Source organism: Polyodon spathula, chromosome 14, assembly GCF_017654505.1.
Source record: "Polyodon spathula isolate WHYD16114869_AA chromosome 14, ASM1765450v1, whole genome shotgun sequence".
Classification (NCBI taxonomy): domain Eukaryota; kingdom Metazoa; phylum Chordata; class Actinopteri; order Acipenseriformes; family Polyodontidae; genus Polyodon; species Polyodon spathula.
Window position 1 is genome coordinate 2,855,966 of NC_054547.1, and position 23,610 is coordinate 2,879,575.

At 44.0% G+C, this 23,610-nt stretch overlaps 3 protein-coding genes across 8 annotated transcripts; 1 reads left to right on the forward strand and 2 right to left on the reverse strand.

Moving 5' to 3' along the window:
• Positions 1–764: 764 nt before the first annotated feature.
• LOC121326788 (sarcolemmal membrane-associated protein-like) lies at positions 765–12,847 on the reverse strand. 5 transcript variants are annotated; one of them, XM_041270291.1, is made up of 12 exons: positions 12,760–12,847; positions 11,304–11,409; positions 10,638–10,719; positions 10,028–10,170; positions 8,916–8,997; positions 8,225–8,408; positions 7,270–7,337; positions 5,997–6,073; positions 5,302–5,402; positions 4,000–4,091; positions 3,281–3,460; positions 765–1,327 (listed from the first exon to the last, which is right to left on the reverse strand). In XM_041270291.1, exons 2-12 carry the CDS (start codon positions 11,367–11,369, stop codon positions 1,170–1,172), a joined length of 1,233 nt encoding a protein of 410 aa, XP_041126225.1. In that variant the 5' UTR covers positions 11,370–11,409; positions 12,760–12,847; the 3' UTR covers positions 765–1,169. The 5 variants fall into 5 exon arrangements, with proteins under 5 accessions (XP_041126225.1, XP_041126226.1, XP_041126227.1 ...); XM_041270292.1 differs by having other exon boundaries at positions 12,740–12,828; XM_041270293.1 differs by lacking the exon at positions 12,760–12,847 and adding an exon at positions 12,640–12,731 and having other exon boundaries at positions 10,686–10,719.
• Positions 12,848–12,888: 41 nt separating this feature from the next.
• mmachc (metabolism of cobalamin associated C) lies at positions 12,889–15,562 on the forward strand. Its single transcript, XM_041270295.1, has 4 exons — positions 12,889–13,010; positions 13,327–13,524; positions 14,005–14,157; positions 14,471–15,562. The coding sequence occupies exons 1-4, from the start codon at positions 12,921–12,923 to the stop codon at positions 14,780–14,782; spliced, it is 753 nt and encodes a 250-aa protein (XP_041126229.1). The 5' UTR covers positions 12,889–12,920; the 3' UTR covers positions 14,783–15,562.
• Positions 15,563–16,108: 546 nt separating this feature from the next.
• LOC121326790 (microsomal glutathione S-transferase 3-like) lies at positions 16,109–21,338 on the reverse strand. Of its 2 annotated transcripts, XR_005951504.1 has the most exons (7): positions 21,241–21,338; positions 19,048–19,184; positions 18,831–18,904; positions 18,682–18,739; positions 17,103–17,175; positions 16,733–16,909; positions 16,109–16,695 (listed from the first exon to the last, which is right to left on the reverse strand). XR_005951504.1 is itself a non-coding variant. In XM_041270296.1 (6 exons), the coding sequence occupies exons 2-6, from the start codon at positions 19,162–19,164 to the stop codon at positions 16,794–16,796; spliced, it is 438 nt and encodes a 145-aa protein (XP_041126230.1). In that variant the 5' UTR covers positions 19,165–19,184; positions 21,241–21,338; the 3' UTR covers positions 16,109–16,793. The 2 variants fall into 2 exon arrangements, 1 of the variants encoding a protein (XP_041126230.1); XM_041270296.1 differs by having other exon boundaries at positions 16,109–16,909.
• Between the last annotated feature and the right edge of the window lie 2,272 nt (positions 21,339–23,610).

Consider the following 23,610-nt stretch of genomic DNA (forward strand, 5'->3'; position numbering starts at 1 on the left):
TCTGGACCCCTATAGAAGAGACTGGCGCGTATGCCATTGGCCCAAATGTCCCGTCCACCACTAAGGTGATTTGACTTTTTTTATGGTGAAAAAAATATATAGAAATGTTCTGGGGCATACTGGCAAGTAACATAAAGTTACTTTGTTATTTTAATTACAGTGTTATAAAAGAAACCGCAACCAAATGTCACTCATGCCTGGACAATGATCTGAACTCTGTGCCAAAAAACTGATTTTTTTGGGAACGCTTGGGCAGGAGAACCCTGGTTGTTTTATATGTAGATCTGCACCCAAGGTGTGGAGGAAACAGCAGTCCGAGACAATGGCTGGGTTGAGTGTCCCGAGGACTCAGCTGCAAACTGCAGAGGGAACGTTTCTAATGATATAAACCACGAGAGAGAGTAGCGCTCTTGCTCAGCTGTGCAGAGTTTAAGAGACAATTCGCTCTTAGCATTTTAAATGCAAGCATTATTTACCAGAGAACACTACCCAGGCTACATTAGCAGATGTGCCAGAAAATTCTCCAGTGGTTTCACATTAATTAATATTGAACTACCTGAGCTGAAGTTTAGTGTTAATTGGGGTTTGTAAAACTAGCTGTATAAGTTAGACGCTAGACACTATCTACACTAAATAAATAGTCCCCAATGAACCATGCGATTGCAATTCACTTCATTTACAATCGCAGAGTTTCAAAACTGCAGAATCGAGGGGAAAGGGAGGGGGGTGAAGCACAAAAAATACACAAGCAAACACCACAGGGATGTGCTTCTGTTTTTATTTTAGTTTTTCAATGGGTCCCCGCTTGCAGGAAGAAAACCAAAACAGAACAGAACATGCCAGCAGGTCAAATAAAAAGCCACATGACAACGAACACAACAGACTATCTATTCCAGGGACTGTTTCTGAAGTGACTCAGTGTGTGTGTTTTGCTGTGAAAATACCCCAAAATAAGGCTGTGCCACCCCCAACCCTCGGCTCTCTGTGAGCACAGCAACAGGACGCAGGAGCAGTCATGAGGCCCGGTGGCTGGACCTCCTCCCCCACAAGCATTTACACACACACCCCCAGTCAGAATAAACAGATCCTTCCAGCTGGAACAGTCCTGCTGCACGGTCGTGAAGCCACTCCACATTGTCCTCTGAGACTCAAGTCATGTCAATGAGAGGCTAAAGGTCACTGAGGTTAAGTTCACAGGGGCTGTCTGATAACTCGTCCAGATTAGCAGCAAAGCTGGCAACATCACCGTCATCTCTCAGGTCACTTCCCGTTTCACTGCTGTCACTTCCTTCCAGCTCAGAGCTTAGTCCGGTGGCATACTTGGACTCTGGAATAAATTCAAACAAGAATTTTAGGCAACTATTTAAAAATAAATAAATAAATAAATAACATTATACACACACACAACTGCATTTCACAAACTATACCTGTAGTGTACTTTATTAAACATTTAATGCTACATTTCAAGCAGTGCTGGTTCAATTTTTCTAATATTTGTCAAAGACTCGTCAGGCGATGTCAGCATTTTAGAGCAGCTGTTGCATCACCAGTCTGAATTTCTCAGAGAAGAGAATAAAGAAAGCTGTCTGTTTGCATTGGCACAGAGTTTTACTGGCAGGAAACGCAGGCTTAACAAGCCTGGAGCAGCACTGGGGTTGGCAGTAAATCTCCACCAAGAGCCAATAAAACATTCATTTTTATAATTTTGTGTTCTTAAAACTCAAGAAAACCTTCCTTGTATATGTGTGTCTGTGTCTGTGTATGTGTGTCCGGCTTCACTAAAGGATAACAAAACATGTTCTAATAACAACAGTCTTCACAAGCAAAATGACAATTTAATCTCCCTACTGTGCTAATGTAAAAAATAAAAATAAAATAAAATACAATACCATGTAGGACTTCTAATAAAAACCCAACAATAATTTCAATATATTCAGGGGCTGCAAAGGTTACAGACAACCAGTACAGAAAATGATGGAGCCATCGTTTAAAAGGACCAACACAAAGTGATTCACTGTCAAGGTTTCATTAAAAAAAAAGAAGGGAAGCCATAACCCATTTACTGCCACTAGTTAGCACAGGCAGTCATTTAGTGATTGCTCTAATTGCAGAGCTGAGTAAGCTTTAAGAAGGCCCCTGGGGGGAATGAAGGCAAGCTCTCACCCACACTACCTAGCTGTTCATACACAGAGACCGTTTGGACACACATCAAAGGTGAGTTTTGAGTCAGAGCCAAAAAATAAGTTTAATGTTAACAGTATTGCAGCCCTAATCAAATTGAAAATCCAAGATAATTATCAACAAATATATGCCGGTATACGTTTTGACGAAAGACGAAAGACATCATTTTAAAGGTTTTCGGGGGCGCATCTGGTAAAAACACCAGCGCTTGGAACACTGAGGGAGTCATGCCAGCATGGTTTCAATCCCGCTCACAGCAAGTTTATGATCCACAAGGAGCGCTGCATTGACCTTTACATTCCTGCAAGACTGGGGAGAACACTGCAAACCCTCACGAACTGGCCTTTTCAAACTGCTAAAAAAATTAATTAAAAAAAAGTAGACTTATCGGTTCAGTGTTGGTCAAGGTCTGGAATTTAAAAATACTTTCTCGTCAGAAGTGATTCTGCTCTCTCTCTCTCATTGCAGGACAAACTGGAGAGAAGGGCACGCCTCTGTTCAAATGATCAGGGTTAATATCTCACCCCTAAACTATTCAACAGTCAGTGGCAGTCTTTCATTGAAGGTGTTGAGAAAGACACCCAGTTGAAATGTTTCTTTTCGTTTTTTCTAGGGTTATTCCTCCCTTGTGAATCAGGCTGCTGTTCAGTGTACACCAGAACTTCGATTGCACTGAACCTGGAATCAGATGAAAAGTGAAGCAGCTGCCTTCCCCACTGACGCCCGCAGTGCTGCCCACCCCTCCCCATGCACGGAGCTGATCTGCACACAGCGCTCTAATCCCCTGCTCAAGCCTTGCAGCCTCCCCAGCCCTGGCGCAACTAAATACAGGAAAACATATTTCTGTTTTAATATTGAGCTATCCATTCATAAGCCAGTTAAATAACTTTAAAAGAAACCTGTTTAAGCTTAAAAAAAACCACCTATTCACCTTTCTAGTTTTGTAACTTGCGCAGGGGTAATTTACATCATGGAATTAAAAAAACTGAAAATCCCTCATCTCCATGAGTCTGGTGGTTAGAACAGAGGGAGTGGGAGGCAGAATTTGATATAACCAACGTGGGCTTAATGAAAAAGCTGCAGCCGTGTGGTGCTGTACCTGCTGTGCAGCGTGTTCGGCTGTGCAGGTCCGGGAGGGAGGACAGGTCGTCAGAGCTGATGTCCCCCAGGCTGGGGCTGGGGCTGAGCTCCAGGTCAGAGTCCTGGTCTAGCGGCTCAGGATGGGGCTCCCCTGCTCGTCTGGTCCTGTGGCTGCCCTGAACACGGCTGCTACAGAGTCCTGCGGGATGGAGAGACGCTGAGCAGAGGAGCAGCAGGCTAAAAATAACATCCATCATTTATTATAGGTCGATTTGGTCAATGAATTACAATACAGTCAAAAAGTTATTTGTTTCCATTTATTATCCAGTGCACTTGTATAGATATAACTGATTTCATAAGCTACCATGTAGGAACAGCTTCCAAGTGAACTATTCATACGTGATCTATGCATTCAATCAGAATAGTGTCCTGAACCTTTCCTCAAGAGTAAGAAACTTGGGACCAGAGGCACAGTAAATAGGAGTGCTTCATCTACAATGTGCAGACCAGCACTATACAGTGCTTACTCAGACACATTAAAACAAGCCCGTCTGACCAGTTACATTCCTCTCACCACAGCTGTGACTACCAAATTAGAGCAATCAGTGTCATCAACAAGTAAATCACCACGGCCTTCACACCCACACCATGTGCACATGTGAAAATGAAAGTGCAACATGCATTGGATACGCAGCACACACATGCTGTTCCAGAGAAGCGCTCGGCTCTTTGTCTTACCCGTCCTCGCTGTCAGCGTGCTGCTCTGATCCAGTCTGCCAACACTCCGCTTCAGGCTTCTCACTTCTTCCTTCAGATCCATGACTGACGATCTGTGAACACAAGGAAGCACACTGGAGCTTCAGAGGGGAGAGCTGGGTAAGTGCATAGGAGGCAGTGTGCTCTAGTGGTCTGAGCTGAGGGACTGGGAGGCAGTGTGCTCTAGTGGTCTGAGCTGAGGGACTGGGAGGCAGTGTGCTCTAGTGGTCTGAGCTGAGGGACTGGGAGGCAGTGTGCGCTAGTGGTCTGAGCTGAGGGACTGGGAGGCAGTGTGCTCTAGTGGTCTGAGCTGAGGGACTGGGAGGCAGTGTGCTCTAGTGGTCTGAGCTGAGACTGAGAGGCAGTGTGCTCTAGTGGTCTGAGCTGAGGGACTGGGAGGCAGTGTGCTCTAGTGGTCTGAGCTGAGGGACTGGGAGGCAGTGTGCTCTAGTGGTCTGAGCTGAGGGACTGGGAGGCAGTGTGCTCTAGTGGTCTGAGCTGAGGGACTGGGAGGCAGTGTGCTCTAGTGGTCTGAGCTGAGGGACTGGGAGGCAGTGTGCCCTAGTGGTCTGAGCTGAGGGACTGGGAGGCAGTGTGGTCTAGCGGTCTGAGCTGAGGGACTGGGAGGCAGTGTGCTCTAGCGGTCTGAGCTGAGGGACTGGGAGGCAGTGTGCTCTAGTGGTCTGAGCTGAGGGACTGGGAGGCAGTGTGCTCTAGTGGTCTGAGCTGAGGGACTGGGAGGCAGTGTGCTCTAGTGGTCTGAGCTGAGGGACTGGGAGGCAGTGTGCTCTAGTGGTCTGAGCTGAGACTGAGAGGCAGTGTGGTCTAGCGGTCCGAGCTGAGGGACTGGGAGGCAGTGTGGTCTAGCGGTCTGAACTGAGGGACTGGGAGGCTGTGTGGTGTAGTGTTTTAATTCATAGTTGAACAGAGGCTCTCGTGTTTTAGATGAGCACAGACTCTTGTTTTAACCTGAAGATTGAGAAGACGGCAGTGCTGCCTTTCTGAAAATCCGAGAACAGAGAGGGCTAGACAAGAAGCTGGCTAAAAGTAATAAAAAGACTGAACTGCTTACCAGGAAAAAGTTGCCATTCATAATAACAGTAATTGCATTAGAGAGGCAAAGAACTGTGAACTAAATTTAAACCTGAAAGAAGCAATCAGATGCACTCACACACGCACACACGAGTGGCACAGACAGTTCTTTAACAAATGTTTAATTAGAACACAGCTGTAGTAAAAAATGTTGGGGATAAGATTTTGAGTGCTGTCCCTCCCCTGCTGTACCTGATGTGTTTGAACTCCTGCTCAGTGTAGTGGTGATTAGAGAGCACTTTACTCAGGTCTACAGAGTGAGACCGGTGCCCGTCTGTCAGCCCTTCCAGGGTCTGAGAGAAAAGAGAGAAAGCAGGCTGGTCGAAAAGCGGTTAGGGTTGGACACCCCCCTGCCCCACTGCTGCTATTGCCCTGTCCTGGTAGGATTTATATATATATATATATATATATATATATATATATATATATATATATATATATATATATATATATATATATATATATATATATATATATATAGTGCTGCTCCAATATTGAAGATACTTACTGGAGCTGCAAGTTTACAACAGGTCTTAAGGTCTAACCCACCAGCGCCCCCCTGTGGCTACAGAGGGACCTCTGTTACCCCACTCAGACACCTTACTTATTAAATGTCTTGGTATCCCTGAATTGCTAATCATCCCCTCTTTAAATATATGCATAAGATTTTAAAGATCAAGCCATCTCACAAGTGCTGTGGTACGCCAACATGTTATCCATTTATAGCGGTGTACAACAGCTACGGGTGATGCTTTTATAGCCCAGTTTTGTTCACAGTTTATTGCATTGATTTATTTGAAGCACCCCTTGCTATTAAAAACCATTTCCCCCCCACCCCACTGTCCCAGAGAGGCAGCGATGGTCAGCTGGACGCGAGTCATCCCTACCTTGCTGTTCCTCTCCAGCGATCGTTTCATCTCCCTGGTTTCAGAACCCTTGTTCAAAAGCTCATCCTCCTGCCTCCCTTGGGAAAGCGAATTGAGGGTCAGAACATTCAAAGCGCTTTGAAACACCTTTCACCGGACTGAGAGTACAACTGAGAGGAAAAGGCTTTGATGCATCTCCTGAACTTATATAATAGCATGTGGTCTATACAGAATATAGCAATGTATGATCTAAACAGCACACATGAAGATACAGAAATACACTGATCAAGACTCCTCGTCAAAATGTTTGTTAGAACTGCAGCACATTTTTGATGGATCGTGGATCTTAGTAGTGCTGAACCTTAAGCTTGGAACCCTGCTGTATCGCAGACCTGCAGTAAGTAAACAACAGTAGGATTACTATAGAGCTGGAGAGTGGAGGTATTCATTCAATGCTGTTTATATTATCAAAATGGACCAACTGGGCTCTGGTGCACAGAACTATAGGACAGCAGCAGACTTTCACTGTTAACAGCAATCTAAAAAGCAGCGTGGACACTAACATGCAGCACACAGCTATGCTCAGGAATGATCTGGTCCTGCAGTGAACAGTGCAGGCGGTTCACAGACAACTGCACCTGGAACACAGCTGAGATTACACACCCCAGGCAATCACACTGCTGTTTACTCATTATTCTGAAAATGAATAATTTGACTGCAACGTGGGTGCAAGTTGCCAGCCCACTCTCTTCGGTATATTGGACCTCCTGTGGCTATACAAATATGAATAAAGAAAAGTAGCTTGAGGGTAACGGCAGCAAAATCTTCAAAGAACAGTTAAAGTATGAACAGCTGTCGAATCCTGCATTAATACATGAGCGACATTGACAAACCAAACTAAGCATCAAAAGAAAACGGTCTTGTTGAAATAAGCATCGATGTAGTGTCTGACACCTGGAAGAAGCCTCTTTTCGGTTGCCTTGTTCGATGTTTTCTCAATCAAACCTTCGCCTCCATATCACAAGCGAGCATCTATTCTGGATCAGGGTGCTGCACTGTGTGTGTGTGTGCGTGTGCGTGTGCGTGTTGGAAGCACAGCTCCTAAAGTGATATAAAACCCGTCCACAATGCATGACCCCTTCCATCAGTGCCCCCCACGCTGCTAATTAAACAGCTCTGTAAAGTGTTCTCGACAGGTACAGGAGACACTAAGCTGCGCACTCTGAAAGCAGCATTCTAATGACGCTGTCCTCTGTGGGTGGATGTGAGCGGATACAGGTGGAGGGTCACCTACTCAGCTGCAGTTTAATGTGATCAACCTCTCTCCTCAGCATCTCGCACTCCTCACGCAGCAGCTTCTTGCTAGAAAGAAAGAAAAGCTTGTGAGTTGCAGTTATCCAGGGTGCGCTCTTCGGCACACAAGTTAATTCTTATCGAGATGTTTCTGGGTCTGGTTGGCATGGGCACAGCAGCTGGTAGCTTAGGCAGAGTTTTGAAAGACTATTTATTTTTATTTTTTTTGTGCAATACACAGCTCCTGTATCTGTCCTTGCTAAATGTCCCCTTGGTCTAAATCAGAGTTGTCCAACCATTTGGGCTAAAAGAGCCATACTGATGACCTGGAGTTCCTATAGAACCATATCAAATAAATAAAATATCACAACACAGCATGACACTCTTGACACAGCTTCAGTAGTTTTGTGTGCATTAAATGGTAGATGTATGATGGGGAGCCATGCTCCTGTGGATATTGGTGCGCTACTTTGTTTGTTTTATTATAGTATTATTATTATGATTTATGGTATATAACGGAGAGAAGCCAGTATTGGTATTTTATTATTGTATTGCAGGACGAGCAAGGTGTCGTCTGTCATGTTAGTGTGCTGTATTGTTTAATGTTACAATTACCTCATGGGAATGCGTGACTGACCAGTTACTGAGTATTTAATTAGCTGACAGTCACGCATCCTTATTTAACCCATGCAAAATGTGACCGAGGGATAACAATATAATTGTGTTAGCCAGTTAGTACCTCAGTTACGACTATAAAGATCTGCAGTTCAGCTGCACACGAGGAGGGTGTTCCAGAGTTTAACATCAATGTTGCTGCACTGTGACTCTACCCAAGGCTACAGATTGCCATTGTAGTCTTTTCAAACCTATCAGTAGATAACATGGAGCTCAATGAGCCGTCGCTGGCTCTGGAGCCCACCGTTGAACATCCCAGCTTTGAACTCTATTTGGTTTACCTGTCCTGTATCTTTTGCTGCCCCTGGCTGCCGGCTCTCTCTGCCTCTCTCTGTAGCTGACCTCTCAGGCTGTACAGCTCAGTGGTCACCTCCCTCTTCCACTCCTCCACTCTCCCCTCCAGCCCCCGCTCTGGGCTCCTCCGCCTCTCCTCCTCCCCATGGGACCGCAACCTGCGCACCTCCTCTGCAACCCCCGGAGAGCACAGTGAAGCTGAGCGTGTGCAATGGTCTTACCTTCAGTTTTGACTTTGGCTTCTTCTGTGCCCACGTGAACCGCTGTGACTAGCGCCACTCACACATCCTGCAAGGTTAACTGATGAATTGCAACATCAGCCCCGACACCATTAGGAGATCTGCCATGCTTTACCATCAGGGATGCAAACAAGAATTCCATTGCATAGCAGTTTGATCTAATACCTTTTGCACAACAGTTTGATCCATTCCATTTCATTATGAGTTTAACAAGACACACCTGAGCTTGTTACCTATACACCAGGGCTAATCAAGTTTGTATTAAAACCTGGAATGGGTAAAAATGCTATGCAACAGGAGTCTTATTTCCATTTAATTTCAATATTGAAGACATGGAGAAAGACTAGCAGTCGTTGAACTTATTAAGTTTTTTTGAGTATATCTAAATTGAGCTAAACAAACACAATGAAAGAGATCAATAGAAGTCGTGGGGCCTGACCCTCTAGTGTCTGTATGCGGTGTTGCTGCAGCTCCCGGTCCTTCTCCAGCCTCAGAACCGCCCGAGTGAGGGACTCTATCACCTGGAGGGAGAGGAGAGGAGATGAAGAGAGGAGAGACAACACGATGAACAGGCTTCGTGGATCAGAGCTACCTTTCACATGCTGCCAATGTGTCCCTGAACAAAAAATTTCAGAACTAATACAACCCTCCTAAAACTCATGAAATTGTTTCACAGATGGTTCCACAGACCCTGAACAGTACTAATTTGGGACTACGTAACGAGCACGAACTAGGGTCTGTGAAACCAGATGTAAATAAGTCATGCAAACCCAAGCCTGGGTCTCTGTAAACCAGCCTGCCGTGCTGCGCGGAGCGATTTTTTTTAGTCTGTTATTTTGATTATTGGTATAGGAACTGAAGTTCCCTTTAGGAGCAGAGTCTGAGGCATTTGGGACAGCCTTGAAAAAGAAGATGCTTTAATAAAGCCTTGTTATATACTACACCCCCACCCCACCCTGACAGTGGCATGCTCAGAGCCCAAGGGCAGGCAGCCATAATGAGCACCTGTTTTCAAAGGCTGGGGTGACTACAGGCAGTGCAGGTGGGGCTCTCACTCCTCTGCTGCACCTGGTGCTGCCAGGCTTCAAATGAACCAAGCCGTCTTCACTGAGAGGCAAGCAGACACAAGCACACCGTGCAGTGCAGTGCATGATCAGTGAAGGGTACTGCAAGTCATGTCCTGTTAGAGCCTGTGTGAGCAGCAGCTGCGCTCTGCTTAGAGAGGTGTCTCGATCCAGTGCAATAATTCCTTGCGCTGATGTTGAAGCAGGTTTGACTGTAGTTTAAAAGCAGTCCATGTCGGAGAGTATACCACTAGCGCCCTAAAACCTGAAACCTACTACCTCTTTCTACTGTATAGGTATGGTTCTGTATTGCATTCTATTTTGTGCTCACTCTTTATTTTCGCTATCTGACTCACACATCATAAAACAGTGCAATACTGAAAACATGGAATTAGTGAAGGACCTTTATACAGGAAAACATTTTCCAATGTGAAATATAAAGAGTTAGACATGCAGCCAGTGGTACTGTACAGCATGTCGCCCTCACCCGTGACTGGGACTCCAGCTTCGTGTGTACCCCTGCGAGATCCCCCCTGTCCATCCTGGGGGGCAGGGGCTCCAGGTACGAGCGGGAGGGGGAGGGCTCCTGATACAGTAAGCTCTTCAGGTCCAGCGAGTCACCCAACTCATCTGAGTGCAACACAATCAGACAGAAATGAGACGCAGAGAGCCCAGGGGACAAGGACTGCTCATTTAAAAACCAATCAGGAAGCTTCATTAGCAGGGACTAACTCAGGGTATACAGTCATGGAACATTCAGACAGAACGTCTTGCGTAAAAAACAAAGGGAAAGCAAAACTTTGAAAAGGTAAATAAATCTGTAATTTAAAGATGTACATGTTTAAAACAGCAATACAGGCAGTGGTTAACAGTTTCTAAAACCCTGATTAAAGGGCATTACCTTGTAAGTTCTCATGGTCTGTACAGTACAGTCTTACCTTCAGTCAACTACAAGACGATAATGCCCTCTAGTCAATAATCTGGTGCTTCAACATATTAAAGCTGAATGTAAAGGTTTTGTTTTCATTACAAAAGCTTAGCCTGGTAAAAGCATCAGAAGGTGTAGTAAATAATATGAGAATATGGTAACCTAATACCCAGTACTAGCATGTGAAGAGCGTGGGGCAAGTATCCAAATAAATAACCTCTCAAGAAGCTTCCTGCCGTATTCAATCTCTCCTGCAAAAAGAGAAGATGATTACACTAACATGGCATCTGAAAGCAACACAAGTCAATACAGGGTTAATACATATAGAGTGAATATATGATTTCTCCAGCAGCAAAATCTTACTGTATTACTCAGCTGGGCAGGTCAATGCTGTGCCAGACAGTGCCCACTGCTGCTGATACACAGCAATCACAACATAGAGCTACTGTACTGTAGAATTTACTGCAAAACAATTGAAATCACTGAACAGAGTTGAAACTAAATTTGACACATTGAAATTGAAACCAACTGCCTTACTGACCCATATCAGACAGCACATATCTTTCTCGTTTAAAGATGTCCAGGAGCTATTCCTACAGTCCCTTGCACTTACTGTACTGGGTTTAGGCAGCTAGATTTCCTTCTAAGACACTCCAGGAACGCACACTCTCAACAAAAGCCTCTCTGTTCCCATCTCAGCACACCTCTATGCACTCACTGTGCTGCAGTTAAACTCTGTAAATTGTGCAGCTATAAAGTTTCGGGGGGGAAAAAGCACAACGGTTGAAGATGAGGAGGATGTGTGCCAGCCTGGCTATTACTGCCTGCTACTCACCCGGATTTGAGCCAGATTGCCGTCAGTGGTGGAGAGGATGGACCTCAGCTGTGTGTCCCAGTTCATCGGTGGTTGTGAGGGAGGGAGGCAGGCAGGGCTGCAAACACTGCCAATGTCAATAGAAACAGCAGACTGGTTAATACTACACTAAGCCTGCATGAGACATTGAATAAGATAGCACACACGTTTGTTTATAGTATGAATGATGACTTTGCACTGACCCCCACACGGAGTTACTATTCTGAACTCCAGAGAGGCATGGCCTTAAAGGGCTGCCTGAGCTGTACCAATCCATGCTAATGAGAAGAGAGTCAGCGTGTTGTAAATTGCATCCAGCACTGACCCATGTGCTGCAAGCTCAACAAGGTGAGACTCTTCAACCAGATCGCTGTCTTGCAGGTCAAGCCTGACTGTTTGCACTGCAACATTAGATAACCCTGTATTGTGTACTGCAACCAGGTGGGCAAAGGGAACTTCTAAAAGCAGCAAGAACAGAAGGCAACTTATGTATGAACATAAAGCACTAATGACTTGCATCTTTCTAAGCATTGCATGCTTAAAAAGGGGGGTGGGGTGGTGATAGGATTTGTCACGTGATGGAAGTATCCATAATTGTTCTCCATAGATACCAAGCCAACAGAGTCACTCCCCCTAGAGACAGACACTTATTACACACACAGCAGCACAGGGCAAATACATGTTGTCTGCAATAAATTGAAGTGTGTGTAAACTAACCAGTGTGTTGGGGTTATAACACTGTTGTTTAATTGTACAGTATGCTATTGGATTTGTATGTTGATGTGCAGTATGTATGTGTTCATTTCACTAGCTCAAAACCACAGGGAACAGTGAAATGCGATTCACGTTATTAATTAATACAGCAGGAACAGATATAAATCTGCAATGCATCAAGCCCTACGGTGCTAAAACGGATTCCACCGGCCCTGTAATATATTCTAACTTCTAATAATAAGTACTGTTACAGCCAGGATACAAGTTAAAAGCACAAAAGCATTGTCATTAAGCATAGTGGAGGCATTGTCAAGCCCACAGTGGTAGAATAAAACACAACCCAAAATAAACTATGGGCAATACATAGATAACACGGGTAACCGCGATATGCACAAAACTGAAGTAAAAACGTTCTTCTTTTTTTGAGGAACTGCATTCGTTTGCATGTACAATGCATGTAGTAATGAACAAACAATCGTTATAAAAGGACGTATGGGAAGCAGATTCAGCAAAACCAAAACACAAGACATGTTTATAAACTAGCATTACTCCTATCTACCCAACTGAACCGATGCTGAGCTCAATAACACGACGGAGGACTTACTTAATCTACAATATTTTACATTCCATCCGACAATTTAAATAGGAACCCCTCCGAATTACTGACTTCCCATATTCCAACGTAGTGGAATAGCTTTACTTACACGAAAGAAAAAAAACGTACCGCTTTAAAAAAAAATAAAAATACCAAGAAGCGCAGCCTGGTTACGTCTTCTCAACGTCTGCACGCTCCCGCTAGATCAGCGGTGTTCTGGGAGTTGTAGTGTAAAGTAAATGAAGTCCTACAGCCCCCAGAGTCCCACGCGGTGCTGGGTAGACAATGTCATGGAGGCGCCTGTTAGCATTGTGGAAGAGTTTGAGAGGAGATTGCGAGAGTGTCTGTCTCCGTTTGGTTTCGAAGTTCAACCCTTTCAGGTAGAATTGTGTGGACGGTGTGTAGAGTTAGCTCAGCCTTCCATTTTAGAATAGGCGTTTAGTGTGCAAATTTGCTGAAAGAAACCGTACACTTTTTGTTTCCCCTCCCCCAAATGCCCAGATTTCTTCCTAACGTAAACAGTGTTCCACGTGGGTATGGCACTGTCAATATAGCGTATACAGTATAAAGAAGGCTTTTAGTGAGACCAGCTATTCCTTGAATTAAATATACAAATAAGTGTGTATGTATGTGTATATATGACAGAAGAAGCATTAGTATAACGCCTCTGAAGTCTTGGTGTTTGCTCGCTTGCAGGTCGGCTGGTACAATGCTGTCCTCCAGCCCTCCCTCCACCTGTCTCACCCCGAGAACACGCTGGCCATGCTGGTCCTCAGCGCTCCGCAGATGTTCGAGAAGGCTTTCAAACCCTTCCTGAAGAACCAGGAGTTCAAAAACATCCGGGACCCCATCGACGAGTGTGTGGCGCACTATGTGAACAGGGCCGTGTCCCAGGTGACTCAGTCTCATACCTGTAAGCATGGGATAGGAGCGCAGTTCAGTGTCCCCTTGATTGCAATCCGTGTTGACAGTAAACTGTACATGTGCTGTACTAGTCCCCGGGCTGATAGAATAAGGAGGACCCTTCCCTAATTCACCGTTTTCAGCATTTCATTTCATGTGCAAGGCAGATAGCGAAATAAACAAGGAACTCTGTAGTTTGGGTGGCAAGGGCATTTCCATATCGCGGGAGTTTAAACCTGTGTTTGACGAGCGCACTAGGACAGTGGTTCTCCAGTCCTCAGTGACAGCTCCGCAAATTTAAAACAGTATTTATTCATTTTACTTTGTATTTTTGTAGTCGTTCTTCTGAAGCACACAGAGTAAAGCTTCAGAGGTTGTCAGTGAGCTCTTTGTTTTATGTACATATTAAACGGACAAGGCATTAGAGTAGCCAGCCCCACCGCCCTGACCCATTCTCTCTCCTTCGCTCAGAGTTTCCCTGCACAGGAGGTGGAGGTGAGCTACGACTATGAGATGCTACCCAGCCGCCGGCCCCGCTTCCTGGCCCAGACGGCAGCTCACGTGGCAGGAGCAGCGTATTATTACCAGAGGAAAGATGTCACTGAAGACCCGTGGGGAGACAAGGTGTGCAAAATAAAGCTGGGATGCACCCAGTCCTGGGTTTCAGTTTATTATATTATGTAAGGATCAAGATACAGGCATTTGATATTAAATGCATTGTTTCTCCCTTATAGCTGCATGAACAACTGTTAGTAAACCTAGAGTCTCAGGTGATGCTGTGATGAGAAGTGGGATCAGTTCAGAGCAGATTTATCAGGTGCCCGATTGTTCAAATCCTGGCACCTGGTTATTCCAATAATATACAATACCTAAACAAGGTACTAGCGGGGCTAGCAAGAGTTTCAGCCTTGTGCAGTGCTGTGGTTTTGCATTGCAGAAGATGTACGGTGTGTGCATGCACCCTCGTTACGGAGGCTGGTTTGCGATCCGCGCTTTGCTGGTTTTCCCTGGGGTGGTGGCCGAGGGGCTGGTGCAGAGGGACCCCCCGGACTGCGTCCCCTCACAGGAGCTGAGGATCGAGCTGCTGGAGAGATTCAACCTGCGCTGGCAGGACTGGAGCTACCGGGACATTGTGCCAGTGGAGGTGCGCTACTCAGAGGAACAGAAGACGTATTTCAGCACCCCTCCGGCTGACAGGCTCAAACTGCTGCATGAGAGTGGAGACCTCCAGATTTTCCCCTCATATTGAGACAGGCATTTAGATACCTTAGCCTGTCTCACTGGCCTCCCACTGCCACATCTTGCAGTGTGACATGCTGTATGCACTCTCCACTATGACACAGTAAGGGTCCCATCTCTCCAGTAAAGCCTTCATACATTGTAGTCCGTAGGCTCTTCTGGTACAGGGCTTTGCGGTGTACGCTGACTTAATGAATCGGTCATGTAAGGGGGCATTGTGTTGCCACTCTAACTGGGTCAGTGGGACCAAGCTGATTAATACCTTTTTTTTTTTCCTGCCCTTGTAGGATTAATTTTTGAGAGTGTAGAATATAGAATGCTGCGTTGAATCTGCTCTGCATCTATTGCCACTGTGTGCTGTCTGGTATCATGCACAGCTACTCGATTGGTGTTTCCAGATGCATCAGTGCAGTTCAGATTGCCAGTTTGATTCACTGATTTATACATAACTTTCTGAAGACACAGTGGAAGACTTGTCAATGTAGACTTTAGGGCAGAGGTTGTCAATCTTTCTGTTTAATGTTCAGCTTGGGGCCCCCAAGGAAATAACAGACGATATTAATATGCTGCTACCGCCGTAATATTTTTTGCTGTTTAAAACCCTGACAGAACTCTACAAATATGCATTTGTGGGTTTATTTGAGATGGGTCAGTTCAGCACTTTGTTATAAAGAGGCTTTAGGTATGGCTGTAGAAAATGATTAAGTATATACAGTGGCCGAGGGGTTTCATGGTGCATAACGGAATGGTACGTATTTCAAAATATAGACAATAAAACAAATAAAACAGGTGCTGATGTTTTCTGTAATTACTTTTTAAAGTTTGGATAGTGTGTACAACCCACTGCTACCAGCTGCAATAGAAGCTTGATGTTATATTTAAGTTACTGAGCTAAACTGAAAATTAAGCCAATGCAACAGTAGCACATGCATTGGGAATAAAAAAAAATAAAAAAATCTATATTGGAGTATTCAGACTTCTACATCTCTGAAAGAAATAAAAATAGTAAAGTGCACTTTGAGTATGGATTTGAATTCTAGTCCTTTCTAACCATTCAACAAATGTAATGCCAGAAAGTTGTGTGCTGCTGCCAGTACCATTGAAAACCACACTAGTGCACAGGCAAGAAACTCTGCTATAGCTGTACTGAAACAGTTTTACATTCCAGCGATTGGTCTGATGGGTGAAGTGAGATGTGTGTAATCACTGGAGGAGAGTACAGCACACTTCTCAAACCACAAGAGGCTGTGTGGAGAAGCAGCTTTTTTCCTAGTCTCTCCAGTCAGTTAGACATGCATAGCCACCAACAGAACACAGAAAAACACGAGAAGCAAAAAACAGTAAGGATGCCACTTTTATTAAACAGGCACAGGTTTCAGTTTATAAAATTATATTTTAATACAAAACTCCAGCAGGAAAACCAGCCCCAACCTCACCTGCATTGTCACTCAACCCCCTCCCACCACATTCCCATTCACATTGGGACACTCTAACGTTCCCAATTCGGGTTCTTAAGAATTCAAACACACCTGTGGTGGTCAAGGGTGAGATAATTGAGATCAGGGATTCTATTTATAGTGTGTAAATCTTGGAGGACTTGGTGCTTGACTTTTGCATAGTCTGTTGCGTTTCTGTTTTAATCAGGTTCATTTGTCTGACTGGCATCGCTGTGTATATGTGCAGTACAGGGTTAGAGAGGTGTAGTAAAAGCTGTACTAGCCATCTCAACTACATCAGGGTAATCCACTGCAGATGTGCCAAACAGTGAGACAAAACAGCAGGCAGATGAACCAGACAGAGTTTGCTAGAGCCAGGCACTAAACATACACATCGTTACAAATCCGTCCACACCAGACAGCTCTGTGACAAGTTTGGCAAGGGAAGAGATATAACTGCCATGGAGATCTCCTGTAATCAAAAAGCCTAGTCAGCAAGCCAGGGTCGAGAGAGAATGGGAGGCCGGGGAGTTTAGCCATCACCCCTCCATGCACACAGGGCTCTGCTGCCTACAGGCTTGCTGCTCAGTGATGGCAACACGGCGGCCAGCCAAGGAGATTCTTCGCAAAGCTCAGAGCCGTCCCCACGAGCCCCACAATAGCCAGCGACGAGACAGCACCTCTCACCCTCTTCTGGGGATCTGCAGGAATTGAACAGAGCAAGACCTGTTGGCATATGCCAGCACCTTGTGCAAATAGATACCTCGCACTGTCTCTGGTAAACTGACACATTACAGGAGTCGCTTATGAGGTTGCTGAGCCGCATCCAGAGAATGCAGAATAGCACTGCATTTTAGTTCATTATAAAAGTCACTTTGAACAGGGATCACTCACCTCCAGTGTAGTACCCGTAGGCATACAGCTCTCTGCCGATCACCCAGGCCATCCCCAGAGAACTAGCCACTCGCTAAACAAACAAGAAGTGCAAGGGTTAAGGAAGCAGGGACAGATCAACCAAGGGGAACACAAGCCTTGCAAGAACATACTGATACTGTAAAACCAGTCTGTTTACTACTCAGTTATTTGCTTTATCTTCTCATCAACTCAGAAACAAGTGAAACAGCCCAGACAGTCACAGTTTATAATCTGGTTTCTCAATTGGGAGTGTAAATCAGAACATTGTTTAAAATGGAAAACACATATTCAAAATCTCCCAAGCATGCACCAACTGCAGAAGCAAATTCTGTCTAATGTAGAACAGTCAGTGTGCCAAATTATGTGGTGTCTATTGAAAATGGTCATTTCAGAATCTTCAGACCATCCTGAATAAGATTAACATATGTTGTGAAGTCAACTTTAAAAACCTCAATTCGTCAACTCTGTGCTTTTACTGGCGTGTGTATTTGATTTAACTATACCTATACACAATAAAAAGCAAGCAAATGTGTTTCGTGGTAGGACTGTAGCTGGTAAATGGACTCTGCTGGTTTTGCTTGATCTCACTGCTGCCTTTGATACCGTTCACATGGGAGACTGGTCGACCGCCTCCAATCCAAGCTTGACTGGTTTAAATCTGCCCTTTCCTCTAGGTGTCAGTTTGTTTCAATGGGAGGTTTATTCCTCCAGGTTCGGTCCTGGCTCCACTTTTCAGTGTACAGGCTTTCATTTCTATGCCAAATACATTTATTTCTCTTTTAATCCTTCTGATAAGCTTGCTTCTCCTGCTGTTTCCCTCCGTCTCAGTGAGAAGTCCTGGATGAGCAACAACTACTCTCCAGCTTGTATTCAGGTGAAGTGAAGCGGATTGGCTCCAGGAATCGATTGAAATAAATCCTCCTCTCATTCGACGTTCTTTGACGACAATCAACTTGAACTTAAAATCTGCAACATGAATGAGCTCTCTTTTGATTCTCATATCAACGCAACTACAAAAATGTTTCAGTTTAGGAATATTTCTAGAACATGGCCCATGCGGTCTTGATAGGATGCAGAGCTCTCGATTCACGCTTTTAATCTCTTCCAGGATTGATTATTGTAATCTCTCTCTATTGGCCTTCCCCGACTCTACCATGTCACGACTTCAGCTACTCCAGAACTCTGCTGCGCGCCTGCTAACTAGTACCAAACTAAGACGGCACATTAGCCCTGTCTTGGCTTCCTTACATTGGCTCCCTGTAAAGCAGAGATTTATTTTAAGGTCCTACTTCTGACATATTAGGGAGGCAGGGAACTTAGTCCAGATTATATTTGTGAGTTGGTGACGCCATACACTGTGGGTCGCGCTCTGCGTTCCACCAGGTCAGGTCTGCTCTCCATTTCTTCCTTCAACCTTGTCTATGTGTGGAAGAGCTTTTTCTAATTATGTAGGTTAAAAACGTTCCTTTTTCAATAAGGCTTATTCTTTACTGTACAGCCTTGTGATCACTTATGAAAGGCGCTACATAAAAACCCATTGTATTATATAGCTACTTACAGGATGCTGGATTCCTCCGATCGCCAGGAAGAACAGGAAAGGAGCATAGCTCTCCAGTCTGGGGAAAAAGCACAGTCACACACACAGATTCATGAGACACTGAAACCTTGCAGTGCATGGTAAAGCAATGGGCTGTGCAGGGTACATACGTGTTCTGGTGCGCTCGCTGAATGCAGTTGAAGAGGTTACTGTTCTCACCGTCCTCAAGGTACATCTTGGGGTACTTGAGTAAGAAAATGAAAAACATTAAAACCTTGGCTGACACTAGTGGTTTACCTACCCCTGGACAGCAGAAGGAGCCACACTAGTCACTGCTCTTTAGATCTGAGGTTCATGAGGATTAACCCCTCCCCACCCCCTGCTCACCGGCACGTTGTACTTCTTGCGCGCTCTGCCCACGTTCACAGCGAGGTGCATCACCATGACGAAGCTGGCCGTGCCAGTCAGCACCACGTAGCCATACTCTTTGGAGAGAACCACCATCGTTACAGCAACCGGGTAACCTGGGGAGAGGGAGAAAGAAACAACCCTGAGTGAGCACACTGGTCATGGTTGGTTAGGTCAAATCTGTGCAGAACATTTACTAAGCTTACATTACCAATTGTTGCATTAGTTCATTTCACTCCTATTTTAATTTAAAGACTTAAAAACCTACCCCATAATTTAAAGACTTAAAAACATGACCCCATATATATATATATATATATATATATATATATATATATATATATATATATATATATATATATAAAAACAAAAAAAAATCAACCACACACACAAAAGGAGAATAAAAGGTGTTATCGTTGGCTCTTTTGTTACAGAGCGTTTACTTTGGGCTTGTCAAAATGCAAGGTTAAGCTGGGTCTACGCCTACCGTAGATAATGTCTCCGTTGAGCAACAACTTGCATGAAGTGTCAGGTTTCAAACCAGCCAGCTACGCATTCAAGTCACTAGACTAATGCAATGAAGCCCATCATTGCAGTCATTTGAATTCACTTATTTTGGTAAAATGGAATGTCCTCAACACACACCTGCGGGCTGCATCAGTGCAAGAGACAGGACCAGATGACAGTTCTGATGTGGGTAAAGACGCAGGCAAAGTAGGAGCGTGGCAGTTTGTATGGAACGGGCTATTGAGCCATGTTAGTCACTGGGATCCTTCAGGGCTAACAATACTGTGGGCTCTATTATCGAACAGGTACTAGCCAAGCATGGCCTAACTTCTTAGGTTCTGATGCTAAAATAGGTAAATGTTTAAAAATATTCTTCAAACAGTATTTCTGGGTCAGGCTGCTGTAGACAGTGCCTCCACTTTGAAAAATGTAAAACACCAAAATAGCCAGATAAAGTTGCATACAAAACTGCAAATCACAGGGTGAAAAAAAAACATTCCTATAAGCAGCAGCCTGATCCAGCCCTGCATGCACAGTGGCCTGATCAAACCGCTAAACAATGATAGTCTTATCTTGATACCTGTACACATGCATGTATGCTGATGTGGGGTGGGGCTGTTCCACTGTGTGGGCAGGCTTTTTTTTTTTTTTTTTTTTAAAGGGCGGGTGAGGACACTCCACCCCCCTAATATACTTGCACTGGCTTAGATGAAGATTTATAGTTTTGTCATTCTATCCAATGTACACCAGACCTTTTTATTCTTAATTTGTTGTTAAGATACTTCAAGTTTGTGAGAAAAAACGAGGAGGTGGAATGCACTGGTCAATGATGGCTGAGCAGCTTTTCAGCACTCTCTCATTAGGGGTTTGTGCTTGGCTGATTTGAATCTTGAGCTCTGTCTGAATTCTCAGCTGGCCCGTCTATCAATGAACACTTATTTAATTTCACATTGAACTTTGCACATACATGGGAGCAACCTTCCGGACTGAGTGATCAAGAGTGCACCGCACTGGATAATTATTACAAAGTTATATTCACCCAGGTAAAAACAAATACACCACAGCGGTATGAAAAACAAGCTGTAAATAGCATTAATAGCAAAACAATACAAAACGCAAATGAAAAGACAGTGTTGTACTTACTTCGCTAAACCAAACATTGTGAAAAGGTAGTGAAAAAAAAAAAAACATTTGTTCGTTCATTCACTTGGTCTCCACGGGGCCAGTACAGGCATATCTCAATACAGTACAGCATCGAGAGACCCAAGCCGACCACTCAATAAAACAATTATACATACAAACAATATCAATAAAAACACACTACACACACACACACACTACACTTTTTTTTTTTTTTCAAGATACAGATATTTGTTACATTTTAGCAGGTCTAGTAAATGCAATCACCGGAAAACATCCGATGACGAATTCTAAACTTTGTCCTCAAATTATATTTTTTGCAGTAAGGTTTATAGCCTGTCTAATAACAGTGCTATACCAAGGCCAATACCACATAACACAATGGCATTAGTGGTGACGCTTTAAAAAAAAAAAACTACCAACAACAGACAAGTCCGCGCCCCCACTAAACAGCAATAACTTTTAGCGTTATTCATTTAAATGCTTATTTATTTATAGAAAAATACCTTGCATTTCTGCACTCACCTGTTGTAACTTTGTATCTTCTGAACAACAGCAACGATTCGAGTTGGGGGAGGAGCCTTAGTAGGGATTTTTATAGTGACGTCTGTAAAAGCCTAACCGGGGCGTGTCTCACGTCACAAAGACGCGAGGGGTGTTACTGTATTGCAGGAGCGGGCATCATTGCAAGCAGTATATCAAGTAAGTGCAGTGAACATTAATCTAGTTACTCAATCTTCAAACAAAGGGGAACAATGGTGCAAACCACGGCTGGATTTTTAAAGCATTTACATAATCAGCCAATCTATCTGGATTGCATCAACCAGTCGAGGTGTAATCCCGGGGTAACCAGGGATAGGCGTTCTACATGCATTTATTTAGTTTAAATATGATGTTCTAATTATAAAGTGAATTCATATTAGGCCCTGTTATTTTTTCTCTTTACAAGCACCCGCTTTCGTGGTACATACTGTTAGGGTAGGGATAGACGCTGCATTGAAAATAACCCCAAGCACTAACCCCAAGCAGCTTTCATGTGAATGAACTGATCTTTGAAGACTGGGTCATTTCAGGAGACATGTTGTTGTTTGGTCTATAGCACCCCTGAAACCATCTCACGGACCACCAGCGCCCCCCAACCCCCTAGATCTAATTAGGGTTGCACCTCTGAGGTACAAAAAAACATGATCTCCGAATGGAAGGGGGGTGTTAGGGTTTCAAAACTTTAGAAATCCTATATTTATCTAATAGGAAACTTTGACAATATTACTATATCACTGCATTATAGTGCTTACAACCAATTCATATTGTGGGTTTATGACAACAATGTTGTACTTTGATTTATCAAGCTCAATTAAAGGTACTGCTAGTTAGTGTCCTGGTAAGGCATATTGAATTCCCGGGATATGTTCCTCAAAACCGGAACGATTCAGGGAAAACAGGGACAGGTGTCAACCCTAGATCCAATCCAGTCATGTCTCAACGGAAACAGCAGATCCTAAGCCATGCTCAAGACTTAGGCGAGTTGGTACTGAATTCATGAATGCCCTTCCCTGGGTGTGAGTGGATCGTGAACTTTGCTCCAGTGCGTTTAATCTGGCAGAGTGGTGTGTGGCTGTTGCAAATGGGCTGGAAAGTAACCGCCTATTTGTTTTAAAACAAATGATGTGACTTAACAATACAAAGCAAAACTGTTTTAAATAACGTCTTTAATGTGTGTTTTACTCCTTCATGATAATGTGCTATCTTCTAAGACATGGGGGGCCCCTGCAAATCTGTTTAAGAGCGTTGTGTTTTTAAAGGTCTGTTAATTTAATTTGCAGATTTCTTTTCTTATCAAGGGTTTCTCCATTTGTTTTACATATTTCATAACTCTTTTTAACCTAAGAGAATGCCTCTAAACTCAATTGAAACAGTCCTTCAGTACATACCATGGGTTCTGTTCACAAAACATTAAGGACAGGTTTTTGGAATGAAAAAGGGGACTGTTTTTGTAAATATTCTGTTCTGTTAAACAGTGCTGGGGAAAATAAAAGTAAACCGATAAAAACCTCTCTAAAATAGTTCAAAAAGGTTATAGTTCAATATTTTAAAAACTATATTCCTTAAAATAGACCTTAAAGTTTGGTTAATAGGGCCCTTGAATTGTTTGCTAAATGTTTATTGATGTTCCCAACATGCTTTTAATAAATATTCCCCACCCCCTTTTTTAATGCCTTTATCATACAGTTAGTGTCAAAAGTGGTAATTTCAGACATAAGATTTAGAAATATAAATATAATTAATTAATTTTACATCCATAAATCTGTGGGGCAGATTTCAGATTTGTTTGCCCAGCAAGCTGGCTTAGCAAACTACTATCAACAGCATGTGCTATCTCTGTCAGCCTCTACTGCTGTTTCTCCACTTGGATTAGGATTGACCTTGACCTTGACCTTGACCTTGCAGTGCTTACCTATACCTACCATACCAGCAAAACTGTTCCTTTCTCGACCACTGGGGGGGGGGGGGGGGGGGGGGGGGGGGGGGGGTCTGCATCTAAAAGCTGAATTTCTGATTTCTCGACTCAAGCAGCCTTCTACTGGGCACACAACCAGCACTGACACTGTGAGGCTGAGCATAATACCAGCGGTGCATCTGTAGCTCGGTCTTGTTATCAAAGCTGTGAAAGGTGCACGAAGGGAAGCCTCCTGTGCTGTGCTTGAGTAGCCTTGATGAATTAGATGCCCTTCTCTATAATGCATGTGCCCTTGTTTTAAGCAGGATCCCTGTGTTTGCATGTAGGAGGTCTCTCTGCACAGTGCATGGAGAGGCTGATCCCAGCTCAGGTTGCACTTTTGTCTTTCATAAGCCCGGTTAGTGTGTGCTTCCCTCAGGTTCTCTGCAGCATCTGGG

Coding starts and splice junctions, on each gene's coding strand:
- LOC121326788 (XM_041270291.1), bottom strand. CDS start 11,369: ATGAACTGGGACACACAGCTGAGGTCCATCCTCTCCACCACTGACGGC. Junction 8,409..8,915: donor CCGCATACAGACACTAGAGG/GTCAGGCCCCAC, acceptor CGGGGGTTGCAG/AGGAGGTGCGCAGGTTGCGG. Junction 3,461..3,999: donor CACGCTGACAGCGAGGACGG/GTAAGACAAAGA, acceptor TCCATCCCGCAG/GACTCTGTAGCAGCCGTGTT.
- mmachc (XM_041270295.1), top strand. CDS start 12,921: ATGGAGGCGCCTGTTAGCATTGTGGAAGAGTTTGAGAGGAGATTGCGA. Junction 13,011..13,326: donor TCGAAGTTCAACCCTTTCAG/GTAGAATTGTGT, acceptor GCTCGCTTGCAG/GTCGGCTGGTACAATGCTGT. Junction 14,158..14,470: donor AAGACCCGTGGGGAGACAAG/GTGTGCAAAATA, acceptor TTTGCATTGCAG/AAGATGTACGGTGTGTGCAT.
- LOC121326790 (XM_041270296.1), bottom strand. CDS start 19,164: ATGGTGGTTCTCTCCAAAGAGTATGGCTACGTGGTGCTGACTGGCACG. Junction 18,740..18,830: donor CAGCGAGCGCACCAGAACAC/GTATGTACCCTG, acceptor CTTTTTCCCCAG/ACTGGAGAGCTATGCTCCTT. Junction 17,176..18,681: donor TCGGAGGAATCCAGCATCCT/GTAAGTAGCTAT, acceptor TTGTTTGTTTAG/CGAGTGGCTAGTTCTCTGGG.